Source organism: Ochotona curzoniae, unplaced genomic scaffold (genome assembly GCF_017591425.1).
Source record: "Ochotona curzoniae isolate NIBS_2020 unplaced genomic scaffold, NIBS_Ocur_1.0 contig_1274, whole genome shotgun sequence".
NCBI lineage: Eukaryota > Metazoa > Chordata > Mammalia > Lagomorpha > Ochotonidae > Ochotona > Ochotona curzoniae.
Genome location: NW_024465023.1, coordinates 9,585,211 through 9,598,724, shown reverse-complemented (window position 1 = coordinate 9,598,724; position 13,514 = coordinate 9,585,211). Strand labels below are relative to the sequence as shown.

The window sequence follows — 13,514 nt, the reverse complement described above, 5'->3', positions numbered from 1 at the left end:
AGTAGTGGTTGGCAAATTTTTAAATAAATGGCCAGGTAATAAATATTTTAGGGCTGTGTTGGCAATGTTATCTCTATTGTTTATAGACCTCGAAATTTAAGTTTTCATATAATTTTCACATTTTATTTTTTCACTGTTTAAGAGTATTAAAACATTCTTAGTTCTTGTTGTTAGCTTGTAGACCACACATAAACAAGGTTTTTCTGGAACACATCCTAAGATCTGGGTTCAACTCAGGTTCCCCGGGCAACTGTGAATTTTGACCAGACCCTGAACACACTCTCTCTAACCACCAGCGTTCCCGGAGTTCTGTAGGGTCCTTCTATCTCTTTTTCTCAAGCCCATTCAATCTAGATCCAAATGTTTTAGATCTTCACTGAGGGAAAGTGTAGAATAGTTTTAAACTATGGCTTTGGAGGCAGACTGCTGGAATTCAGATCCTGGTTTAACCTGTGACTTGGAGAAGGTACCTAATATCTCTTTTCCTCAGTTTCCTGTACAGGCCGGCTTAGCCGGTGGCATGGACACGGCGAGGGCCAGGGAATCAGACACCTACAGGAGACCAGTAGTGGTGGAAGAGGTCTCTCTCAGCCTCCCTTTATTCAGCCATATATACCTTTCCCCCAAGCCTCTAGCAGAACAATTGGATGCTAATGAGTCTGACAGACAAGGTGCCACTAGCCTCCAAGCCCATTTCCTGCAGGAGCCAAGCTTAACAAATGCTAATCAACTCCTCAGCCCAACAGATCTCCCTTCCTTGTTTTAAAGCAGACTTGTCTGCACCTGTCTTAGGTTGTGGACTCTAGGTTACCAGCCTTACCCGTCATTGGGAATCTCCGTAGCATGATGGAGCCCCTGTCTTAGGTTAGTCAGTGCCCGGTCCATCTTACCTGTCACTGGCTGCCATCCAACACGTTGTCTGCTGCAGCTGCACAAACCATACTTGGGGAGGTTGGTTACCCTGTTCCATGGCTAGGAGTGATTTACCTCGGTAGCAACGAGCAGGCAGCAATTCTTGGGCTTGGGAAAACAAAGCACTACACAGGTGAAACATACATAGAGGCATAATGGGAGACAAGAGGCCCTGACCATAGAAACATCTTAGTTCGGTAGCAATGCGCAGACAGCAATTCCCGGGCCTGGAGAAACATACTGCACTACAGGGGTTACACACAAAGAGGCATATGATGGAATACAGGAGGTCAAACCAAATCTCACAGCATCTGCTGTTCTATGCCAACAAATCAACCCACAGTTACAGCGTAAGCATGCCCAACCCTCATGTTCATAGTAAAGTCCTGTTGTTCCATAACACTGGCAGTCAGATCTGCGACCTCGATCACTGTCACCACGATAACTGCTGGTGGCGGCTGCTGATGTACTGGCTACGATGGTCGCCGTTATGCCAAAGTCTCTTTTGAGCTTATCAGGCCAACAGAGGCCTCTCCGTCAGTCCCAACAGGCACAGGCAGGATTCAGGGCGGCTGCAGGATAACAGCAGAATCACAATAGCCATTCTAGCATGCTGTAAGAGTGCACTGGAACTCGGTGTCATTCACTTTAGAGGCCTTTTCTGTATGTAAGAGAGAAACATAGGGATAATACAGGCAGACACAAGTTCAAAATTCAAGGAGTTTTGAGGTACATCCACGTGAGCGAGTCCTCTAGTCCAGAGGAGAGATGGAACTGATAAATTCCATAGGAATAATTACATTCCTAAAGAAGGGAAAAACGGGGTGCATGCCAGTGCATGTCCATACCCCACAAAGCTGCCACATAGAAATGGTGGGTATTTTCCCCGTGGTAATAACAGGGGAATAATAAGAAAGAGCACAGGCAGAAATTGAGCTATTATAAAGGTTGGGCCAGACCCCTAACAGCTGGGGTCGCACACCAGATAGTCTGATAGTCTGGTTAAAGGAGAAACTAGCATGAAATCCATAAACAAAGAAAATTACTGCCTTCCATGGCACTTTGCCTTGGGACAAGAGGCCACAAAGGTGCCAGACATAGGACATTCCATGCCTAGGGCAGATGTGTATTACTTCTTCCTGCCCTCCTTTCAATGATAGAGATCGGCCTGAGGCCCTCCCACAATGGCCAGAGGTAGTGGCCTATACTTCAGGTGGGGAATTGATATGTTAATAGCATCCTTGTCCCTTGGTAAATCTAAGACACGGTGGGGGATATTATATTTTTTGAGAAAATGACTTGGGTACCCAATCTAACTCCTCTCTCAATAAGACAAAGAAAAGATAAAGAGAGGGGTGCTTACCAAATACTAATATACTTATATAAAGGTCTAATATACTTGCTTGTCCCGTCGATCTTCCGATTCAAATGCCATCATCTTGGCCAGTCTTGAGCTTTCACAAGACTCAGCAGCAGGAGCTTGCCGGACAAGCCTCTCAGGAATCCACCTTGGAGCATTTTCCTTTTCTGGGAAAACACAAACTGAACCTCGCCCCCATATGAGGACGGGATCTGGGCCTTGCCACTGCCCAGTCAAGGCGTCCTTCCACATCACATAACCCTTCTCCTTATGAGATGGATTCCAATGACGATCTGCAGCAGACCGTCCTTCAGCATCCAAAGTTAGGAAATTTAAGATAAATAATACAAGGTTCAAATGATCTCGGGGAGTGCTATACTCCCCCTTTTTAGTTTTAGTAAGATAATCCTTGATAGTACGGTTGGCACTTTCCATAATATCTGTCCTTGAAGATTGTAAGCAAGGAAGGCTTAAATTTGAGCTACCAGGTTGCTTACTCTAATGGGGACAGTATAGAGTGAAAACTGTCAAATAATAGCTTTATTCAAAGTAAATGAGTTTGTTAAAATCATTTAGATACTTTTATAGTCCTATCAGAAAGCTCTGGGAGTGCCTGCAGAATTCAGAGCTCAAGGCAACCTGCATTTACTATTGATATGCAAATTATGTGTCCTGGGTTTGCAGCTAAGGATCCAGATAGCTGATGAGACAGATGTGCAAATTTACCTGCTTTTTAAAATGTTTCCTACAGGAAGTTTAAACTTAATTCACAAAAATCTAGAACATTTTCTGACTAATAAGGAGACAGTAACACATTATTACAATTTTAAACAACTTATACAGAAGACAAACTTAAGACACATATGTGTGCGCGCACACACAGACACTTTTGGAGACTTAAAAAAAAATCGTTCTCAATTAAACTTAGTAGTAGTAGTGTTCACCAGAAACCAGTAGCTGAAAAACCATCAAGTAAATAGCTTTGAACCACGACTTTGAGAGAGAAAAGTCACATTTAAGAAATTCTTTTATCATAGTAAGAATGCGAATTTTAGTCTTTTCGGTAAAATAGCTATGCTAAGAATACATAGTGAATAACCAGATACAACTGCAGAGCTAAACCATTAAAAGTGTGTAAACTAAAATTTAAACCTTCACAATTCCATAGGTGTGTACATTATGACACGACAAAATTTTACTCCACTTAGCAATAATCTTAATCCAATCAGCCTGATTAACTGTCTCCACAAAACAGGAGATAAATCCATTGGCATTCCTGAGGCTTTATACGAGTACCAAGGGAAACCCTAGAATTGGAAACTTGAATTCTTGGATGCCTCTTTAAGGATGGCTAAGAATATCTAAAAGGTTTTTGTTGTTAGTATAACGCATTATAGATTAGACTCCGTATTGACATGAATCATCACTCAAATACCATTAAAACAAATACAAAACCTTTACCAATTTAAAGCAGTGAGAAATTTGATAACCAGCCAAAAACACAAGACTTATTTAAAACTATAAAAATGCTTTGTATACAATACCACATTAATCTAACTTATACCTTGAAATAATTTAGTACTGCGTTAGAGTTTACTTCTAAAACAAATATTTGAGATAAAATTTCACATTTTTGAAAGTATCACAAATGAAACTTAAGAGATCTGCCTTGTATTACTTGTATTTCTTAGAATTCTAAAACCCTAAAAGTTGCCATGGGCCATGGATATGCAGATGAAGCTAGCTTGCCAAACATTTATCACAACAAAAGACCTACCAAAGTACAATTTGCAAGCCTACAGGACAAGTTGTGTAAAATCTTTTTTCTTGACTTTACCTTTTTTCCTGATCATATTATAAAAATATTTAACAGGTGGACAACCAGGCAACAGAAAACTTAGAGTCAGGTATTGGAGGTCTGGATGAATCAAAAAGCAGACAGCAAAAGCATTCAGCCAAATTTCCAATGGGCGGGGGATCCTCGGAAGACTCACTTCCATCCTCTACCCCTTCCTCGTCCTCAGAAGAGGACTCTGAATCTACTTTGCACAATTGCTCTAGACTTTGTCTGTTCTGTGGTTTCTTTTCCTTATTTGCCCTGGTTTGGAATTCCTTCTGTCTACTTACGCTGGTTCGATGTTCCTTCTGTCTTGTATTTCTGGCTTGCAGCTCCTTCTTTGTTACCCTGGTTTGGAGTTCCTTCTATCTACTTACTCTGGTTTGCGGTACCCTCCCCCTTCTTACAGATAATTTTTGAAGGAAGGGATGCACCACCGCTTGACGGGATGACAAAGCAATATTTACCAAGTGCCACAGGAAAAAGGTGGCTACAAGGAGAGCAAACCATGGGGATACGTCGCAGATAGTTTCAACGAACTTCTGCGAGGCCTTAAGCTTACTGTCGGTGCCTTGTGAGTGGAGCAGATCTCGGACTCCCTTAATTACCTGCATTTTAGTGAATTATTGCTCCCTGATAAATTTACTTATGCCCCTGCGAAAATTTTTAAACCTGCCTCTACATTTCCGGGGTCCCTCAGATTGTCCCTTGTGCCCCTAAACAGGGAGAAGGTCTGGGGATTAAATCAATTATGCCCCTCCAAAGTTAAATCCTAAACTTGCTTCTGCATTTCCGGGGTCCCTCAGATTGTCCCTCGTGCCCCTAAACGGGGAGAAGGTCTGGGGATTAAATCAATTATGCCCCTCCAAAATTCCAGGGGTCCCTCAGATTGTCCCTCATGCCCCTAAATGGGGAGAAGGTCTGGGGATTAAATCAATTATGCCCCTCCAAAATTCCAGGGGTCCCTCAGATTGTCCCTCATGCCCCTAAACGGGGAGAAGGTCTGGGGATTAAATCAATTATGCCCCTCCAAAGTTCCAGGGGTCCCTCAGATTGTCCCTCGTGCTCCTAAATGGGGAGAAGTTCTGGGGATTAAATCAATAATGCCCCTCCAAAGTTCCAGGGGTCCCTCAGATTGTCCCTCGTGCCCCTAAATGGGGAGAAGGTCTGGGGATTAAATCAATAATGCCCCTGCAAAATTCTTAAATTCTAAACTTACCTTCGCAGGTCCAGGGGTGCCTCAGATGTTCATGCCGTGCCGTGCTGTGCCGTGCCGTGCCATGCCCCACGTTAGGCGCCACCTGTTCAGGCCGGCTGGCCGGTGGCATGGACACGGCAAGGGCCAGGGAATCAGACACCTACAGGAGACCAGTAGTGGTGGAAGAAGTCTCTCTCAGCCTCCCTTTATTCAGCCATATATACCTTTCCCCCAAGCCTCTAGCAGAACAATTGGATGCTAATGAGTCTGACAGACAAGGTGCCACTAGCCTCCAAGCCCATTTCCTGCAGGAGCCAAGCTTAACAAATGCTAATCAACTCCTCAGCCCACAACAGTTTCCACACCTACAAAGGGAAATTATAATAGTACCTACTTAAGGTGTTAAAGAACATAACACAGTGCGTAACTTGATGTTAGTGGCACTTGACGTAGTACTTGTTCTTGCTCATTATTTCCTAGAGTTAATCTGATTTTCCTAATGAGAAGACCAAGCACTCATCCAGCCATACTGAATAGAATCATCAGACATTTGAGGTTCAGATAAAAGCCTCTTGACATTAGAGAGATCTGGACATGTCAGAGGTCACTTATAAGTATATTGACATCAGAAAAACTTGGTGGGTCATCATAAGTTTACTGTCAGGCTAATAAGGGCTTGACTATGAAGGAAGTGAACATAAAAAAAAAAGAACACAAAAATCTTCAGCTAATAGGGAAGTGGTAAACAAATAAGTGCATGTACTTAGTGAGCCAGAGGGAAAATAATAAAATATTTAGATAATTTAGAGAAATGCTCCAAAAATGAACAAAGAGGCCTTGATAGATATTTTTCCTCACAGATTTCAAATTTTTCAGTAGAAATTGTAGAAAGGACAGTCTGGTCCTTCAGGAGTCTACATATGTAGTTGGTTAGAGTTGAGTAATACTTCAGTGACATCTCTTACCAGACCTAAAGACCCTTAGGGTTAAAGAGATCAGATGGGCTAATGGTCAGTATTGGTATCAGAGTTTCTAAGTACATGGTGACTAAAGTGAGCTTGTTGGATGGTTTGGATCATTTATGACATTGTCTCTGTGAATCAAAATGATCTGCCACCATTCATTTGTCTGTTCATGAATTATTGGAGATTAAGGGCAACTGAATGGACACCATCCTGTGGCAGAACAGGAACCACTGAGGACATAGGCACTGGGCCCTTCGTGTCCCAGACAGGTGTCACCTAATTCTTGAGAAGAACAAAAAGACACTTTTCTGTTTGAAAGCAGCAAAATATTCCTTTAAAGAAAAAAGAAATGCTCTAGTTCCTACATCAGCCATGGTGTTCTTTTTCAAGGTCTTTATCCAGCCATGCTATCTGACCCAGTGCTCATCAAACAAAAAAACTCTCCTTATGAATGTGAATGTGTAAAGGTAGCGTTTTCTCTCTACTAAAAGTATTTCTTTTTTTATTGTTGTTTACATTGTATTATGTGGTACAGTTTTATAGGCATTGGGGATTCCCCCTACCCCTCCCAATATTTTCTACAATTAGCATAATCATATAGAGGAAATTTTAAAAGTAAGCAAATCACAATGAGATACAACTTGATATGCGTAAACGATAAGCACTGTTGACTAGAATGCAGAGAAATTGGAACCCTTGTGTGTAACTGATGGAATTGTGCATGTGTTGTGCAAGAGACAGTTCTTCAGAACATTAAATATAGAGATACCATATGAATCAGCAATTCCGAAGTGTGTACCTGCAGTTGAAGAACCTAGGAATCCTATCAGGTTCAATAATTGAGTAGAAAAACTCACAGAACTCAGAGAAGCTGTCCTACTCACAATTATGGTTTATTGCAGTGAGAGAATGCAGAATTAAAATAAGCTAAGGAAGTAGACACATAGGTAGAACTTGGTGCCAAAGAGACCAGGAAGGGAGCTTCCCGTTACCCTCTCCAAGTTCAGTCAAGCGGACCATGCTTATTTCTCCAGGTACAGTATGTTATATTGTACACAGGGTATTCTCAATGCAGCAAGTTCAGAAATCCTTAGTATTCAGATTTGATTTTAGCTGCTTAGACACAGCTGACCATGGTCAGCAAGGCTGACCTTAGTCTCTGATCCCTCCAAAGATCAGGATGATACTCTAAGGCCCAAAGCATCCACCATAAATCACATCATTAGCAGAAACTGACTTGGCCCAAGGCCTCTGGCTAACAGAAAGTACTCTTATCAGGTAGTGTGTTCCAAGGGCTTAGAGGTTGCTTCTCAGAAGCTAAGGGCAAAGGGCTAACCCTCTCTTTGGACATGATTAATACTTTGCTGCACAGTACCTAAGACAAATAAAAATATGTGTTCACGAAGAAATTCATGTGAATTCTCATAGCAGTACTCCTCTATAATAGCCAGAAAAGGGGGGGAAAAGACTCAAATATCAACTGATAAATCAACAAATAGTGTGTGAATGAATGAGTATTTGGGATCCATAAAAAGGAATAAAGTTGTAATTCATGTTACAACATGCATGACACGTAAAACATACCAAGTAAAAGAAGTCAAGCACAAATGACCACAAGTATATGATTTCAGTCATATGAAATGTCCAGAGAGGAAACATGTAAAGAGACAAAGGTAGAATAGTGGTTACTCAGGGCTAGGGTTGGGAACAGAGAATAACTAAAAATGGACATATTTCTTTAGTAGAGGTGATGAAGATGTTCTGGAATTAGATAGTGGTGGTGATTGTGCAGTTCTAAATACACTGAAAACCATTAAAATACATACTTAAAACAGGTGAGCTTTATAATTACATAAATCTCAAAATTGTAAATGTTAGCTGTCTCACAATGACAGAAGTGCTAGTTCAGTTAAAATTTTTTTTAAGAATTTTAAAAAGAAAGATGTTTTGAAAAGAATGGGCATAAATACCTCCTCTTGTCACCTTGGTAAAAATAAGGTTTTTATTTTTATGCATTTATTTTGATGCAAAAAGAATTTTTAAAGCCATGCATAGCTTTTCGGTTGAAAGGCTTTTTGAAATCCATTAATACATGTTTTCATAATATACATTTTGAAGACCTTTCATTTCATATACATGGATCCCAAAATTTTTGCAGCAAAATAAACTAATCATTTATTTCCTTTTTCTGTGAACTTTCTTATGTGTTTTAGAAAAGAGTAAATAGGAACTTGATGCCAGCATTCTATAGAGTTAAACCTGAGAGAAGTGATTTTTTTATTTGTATATGCAGTATGTATATATGTCTATATCTATGCTAGAGGCAGAAAGAATCATATAACAAAGTTCCATTGACTGATTCAGTCCCCAAACACCAACAACAACCAGGGCTAGGCTAGGCCAGATCCTGGAACCCCAAACTAAATCTGTGTCTCTCACATGAGTGATAGGGAGCCAACTACTACTTGAACCATCATCCGGCCTCCCAGATTTCATATTGGTAAGAAACTAGAATCCAAAATGAAGCCACAACTCAACTAAGCACCCCAACAGGAGATGTGTGCATCCCAGCTGGCATCTTACTTCTAGGTCTTACACCCATATCAGGTGATTTGTATTTAGCTTCTGGATGGTAATATTTTTATGTCATATGTCCAACCCCTAGGGAAATTCTTTTACATTTTCGTGTGTATGTTATTATATAACCCTATATCATACATTATATTAGCTATCGTAAAACAGCATTATGCCCAACACTTTCATCTTTTGCATAAGAATTCCTTTACTACCTACTTTTAACATTATTTAGAGATTTATTTTATTTGTTTGAAGAACAGAATGACTCAACGAGAAAGAAAGTCTTCTATCTACTATTTCACTGCCCCAAATGCCCACACTAGCCAGAGCTGGGTCAGGCCAAAATCAGGAATCCAGAGCTCAGTCTGGGTCTCCCATATGGGTGGCCTATCTTTCCAGGCACATTAGCAGGAAGCTGGATCAGAAGCACAGAGTATTTAGGACTTGAACCAGGCACTCTGATAGGACATGTAGGTTTCCCAAGCAGTAGCTTAACCTACTATACCACAAAGCCTGCCCTGCTACTTTTAAAATGTCTGACTATTTTCTTAGCCAAGGGAAAATGAAAGCTACCCATAAAAAAAGTATGTCTTGAGTTTTCATCATTCTTGTTTTCATGAGGCTTCTCAAACATGTGGAAGTTCTAAGGGTTACTTAGATATTGGAATTCCTGTGACTAGTTTAGAACTAATGGTTGCTCTGGTAGTAATACTGACTTTTCATTTTATTTGTTCAAAAACATTCTCTGGACAAGTTCTTATCCAATAGTTAACAGCAGTTCAACAGTTCGTGACATAGCTGCTGTCTTTTAAGACCTCTGAACAAGATTTTGACAGTTACAGTACTACTACAGGCACACTACTAGAAGCGCCATTATAGAAGCATACTATATAGATATAGATATGGTGATTCAGGGGACACAAAGACACTACATAGTTATTCATGGTTATTCCGTCAGAGAATTCATCTCAGAAAAATTTACAGCTTGAATTCTGGAGTTGAAACCCTAAGCAGGGGTGTGGGGGGGAGGTGTGCTGGGGACGCTGGCATTTTTAGTTTTCTGTTTTTGGTATTTTCCATAAGAACATACTACCTGAGTTACTTGAAAAGCATGTGTCGCGGTCTGTTTAGGACTAACTTTGTCTTTTGCTCCCTGAAAACTTTCAGTTTCAGCCCTGAGACATGGAGCTCTCCCTCTCCTCACAATTTTGACACCTCTGTTCTTCCTGTAGTGTTCCGTGAAAAGTTGTATCACTGCATTCCACGTTACCTGTGCCTTTGAGCACAACCTGGAGATGAAGACCACACTGGATGAAGGGGATGAAGTGAAATTCAAGTCATACTGCCTCAAGCATAGCCAAAACAGGCAGAGTCTCAGGGAGGCTGAGTTCCCCCCTTCTAGGGCCGCAGAGCAGAGCCAGGCCAAAGGCGAGAGAATCAGCCCGAGGGATCAGAAGCTTCGGGAGCTAGAGGAGGAATTCTATTCCTTTGTCCGCGTGGAAGACGTGGTGGAAAAGCTGGGGATGCCCACACTAGTTGTGGATTATATCTATAACTACTGGAAGCTGAAGCGCAAAAGTAATTTCAATAAGCCATTGTTTCCTCCGAAGGAGGATGAGGAAAATGCGCTGATACAGCCAAAAGAAGAAAACATTCACACCCGCATGCGAATGTTTATGCACCTCCGGCAGGATCTGGAACGGGTAAGGTGACCAACTGCGACTGATCTTAGTCTGTATACAAGTGGGGGGAGGGGGGGCCCATTCCCACTTGCTTCTGTTCAGATGTCATTGTAGCCCCAGACATTAGGCTGTTTACATTTTTGGCGGCCACATTCAGCAGATTGGACAGGCCTCATTTATATGCTCTAAACTTCAAGTCATGCAGATTCTCTTTTGGTTTACTTTTATTCACTTTTAAGCCTAAATTGACTCAACTATATTTTACTAATATACTTAGGAAACTAAATTTCATTCAGGGAAGTGTTAGATCAGGGTTTCTCAAACTCAGCACTGTGGACAATTTGGGCTGCATAGTTGTTGTAGGGCTGTCCTTTGTTGTAGAAAATATTGAGCAGCATCCCTAGCCTCTACTCACTAGATGCCTCTAACACCCCCCACATCCACGCACCCAACACAACAGCCAAAAATGTCTCCAAATTACCACCTGTTCCCTGGGGATCCAATCACCCCTGGTTGAGAGTCACTCCACCTAGATAATTCACCGTAACTCACCTCGATCATATCCACTAAATCAGCTGCTATGGGGGTTTAAAGATAAGTTATGCCCTGTGTTCATTCTAAAGAATTGCATAATTATAAACTAACTTGATTTGTTTCTCTGCTACCAAAATTTCTCTTTAAAGATGTATTTATTTTTATTTGAAAGGGAGACTTAAAGAGAGAGGAGGAGAGAGAGAAAGCGAAACCTTCTACCAGCTGGCAGGCTCCCCAAAAGGCCGCAAGGACCAGAGCTATGCCGGTCAGAAGCCAGGACCCTGGAACATCTTCCGGGTCACACACATCAAGCTACCAAAAATTGAAAGAAAATTGAGATATCTGGCTCACTTTCAAAAAGCTTAAGGTGTACCTGTGAAGTACTTATTTATTCTGTTGTAAACAGTGTTCTATTAATTATATAAAAATTAACTGATTAAATCCTAGTGTGCCTCTGAAAATATACTATTACCATACTTGTTATAAATATATTTATTTATTTTATTGGGAACAGAGTTTCAGACATATCTTTCATTTGCTGGTTCACTCCCCAAATGGCCGCAACGACCAGAGCTGGGCCAGTCCAAAGCCAAGAGCCCGGGGCCTCCTTTGGGTCTCCCACATGGGTACAGGGGCCCAAGTACTTGGGCAGTATACTAATGCTTTCCTAGACCACAAGCAGGAAACTGCATTGGAAGTGGAGCAGCTGGGACTCGAACTAAAACCCAGTGCCCACCCATATGGGATGCCGGCGCCACAGGCAAAGGGTTCAGCGTGCTGCGCCACAGCACCCACCCCATCCGTGTTTACAGGTGAATAAACTGGAGCACAGTATAAAAAGGAGTGAAGATTTCACTCATGTGGTTGTGGAAACTTGGATGAGCTGAAAGTATGAGCATAAAAACCACTTCCATTCTTCTCAGCATACTTTTATCCTGCTGGTCTGGCACTTCTTAGAAAAGTAGGTGTACTGGATCCAGCATTGCCATCATTTGTACTCAGGGATCCGAAGGAAAGGCTGAATTGGTAAAACTCTCAGTTGGCGTACCAAGCCCGGCTATTCAGATAAATGTTAATCCCAGGATACCACAGGTAGAGTAGGTTTCAAAAGACTATCGTGGAGCCTTTTGCTGGTGCTGCTGATTGATAATGGGCGCTATGATCCCACCATTGGCTATGCCATGCACATTCACACGGAGTGACTCTCATTGTGCAGCCCTTGGGTTCTCTTCACCAACTCCCCAGCCCCTCATCTGACTGCAGTTGTCTCCAGTTTAGCTAAACAACTTCAACTGTCCGATTGTTTAATATGATGAACGTCTCTGCTTGCTGGGCATTGGGCTTTCAGGTCCGAAATCTGTGCTACATGATAAGCAGACGTGAGAAGCTGAAATTATCACAAAACAAACTACAGGAACAAATCTTCGATTTGCAAGTCCAGCTTATTAACCAAGAAATTGCTGCAGGTAACCTGTATGTTCAAGATGTACTAATATATAAGTCAACTCTGGTTTAACCTGTTTTAACAATTTTGATTGAATGCCAATTGTTTACACTGAAATTTCTTTAAAAAAATTTTCATCCAATATATCATTTGCTTCCATCCAGTACTACTATAGCATTGTAGTATCAACTCATAAGACAAGAAATCCCACGGTGAGGTTGAGGATATTGCAGCTCTAAGACAGATGACACACTGTGGACTCAGAACTGCGCTAGAAGATAGAGCAGTTAGCAAGACTGAATCCTCAGTGTGACATACATTGCTTACTTGCTGAGAAAAACAGGACAGCATAATGATAGCGCCTTAGGCATGGGGAGCTTGTCTGGAATGACAACAGTCAATAGTGAGCGATACCTGCAACCTCACTGTGTCTCATTTAACACAAATGGGTGGCAGAGCCTGCATAACTAGAGGTCACCAGGCAGGATGTGCAGAATCACTTCCTGCCATGTGCCAGCCACAGAGCAGAAGGAATACTCAGAAGTGAAGTGTCGGGTAGACTGTACAGGCTCTGAGGGTATCTGTTAGTGGCAAATGCCACAGAGTGGCATACAACAGCCCAGCAGGCCTTTCCAACTACGGGAGCAACATGACAGACAAAACAAGCAGAACCAAAGGGCAATAAGGAAGAGTTCCCTCATCCCCTACATGCTGAGGAAATTGGTTCCTAGTCACATGGCTTCTGATTGATAAGAGCCAGCCTCTCTACAGCTTGCCTAGTTTACCCTTGGCAGAATTGGAGCAGTAGATGTTCAACACGGACCCTCCAGGATTTGGGACACCTAAAAGATGTCCTCTCAGTATTTTATTTTTGAGCCTAGGATAAGATGGTAATTGGAAAAGGTCAAGTAATATGCAGAGGAATCCTTTGGTAGTGTTTTTTGTTTTGTTTTTGTCTCTTCTTTGCTTGGGGTTTTTGTGGGGTTGTTTTGTTTTGTTTTGTTT

At 41.6% G+C, this 13,514-nt stretch overlaps 2 protein-coding genes across 2 annotated transcripts in view; both read left to right on the top strand.

Moving 5' to 3' along the window:
- Nucleotides 1–13,514, top strand: part of JADE3 (jade family PHD finger 3) — a 43,870-nt gene that overhangs the window by 26,478 nt on the left and 3,878 nt on the right. The window contains exons 6-7 of the mRNA XM_040999469.1: nucleotides 10,082–10,552; nucleotides 12,414–12,531. Of these exons, the coding sequence (XP_040855403.1) occupies nucleotides 10,082–10,552; nucleotides 12,414–12,531 (589 nt within the window). The remainder of the gene's footprint in view (nucleotides 1–10,081; nucleotides 10,553–12,413; nucleotides 12,532–13,514) is intronic.
- Nucleotides 9,858–13,514, top strand: part of RGN (regucalcin) — a 39,588-nt gene continuing 35,931 nt past the window's right edge. The window contains exon 1 of the mRNA XM_040999481.1: nucleotides 9,858–9,867. The gene's annotated coding sequence lies outside the window, so the exon portion shown is untranslated. The remainder of the gene's footprint in view (nucleotides 9,868–13,514) is intronic.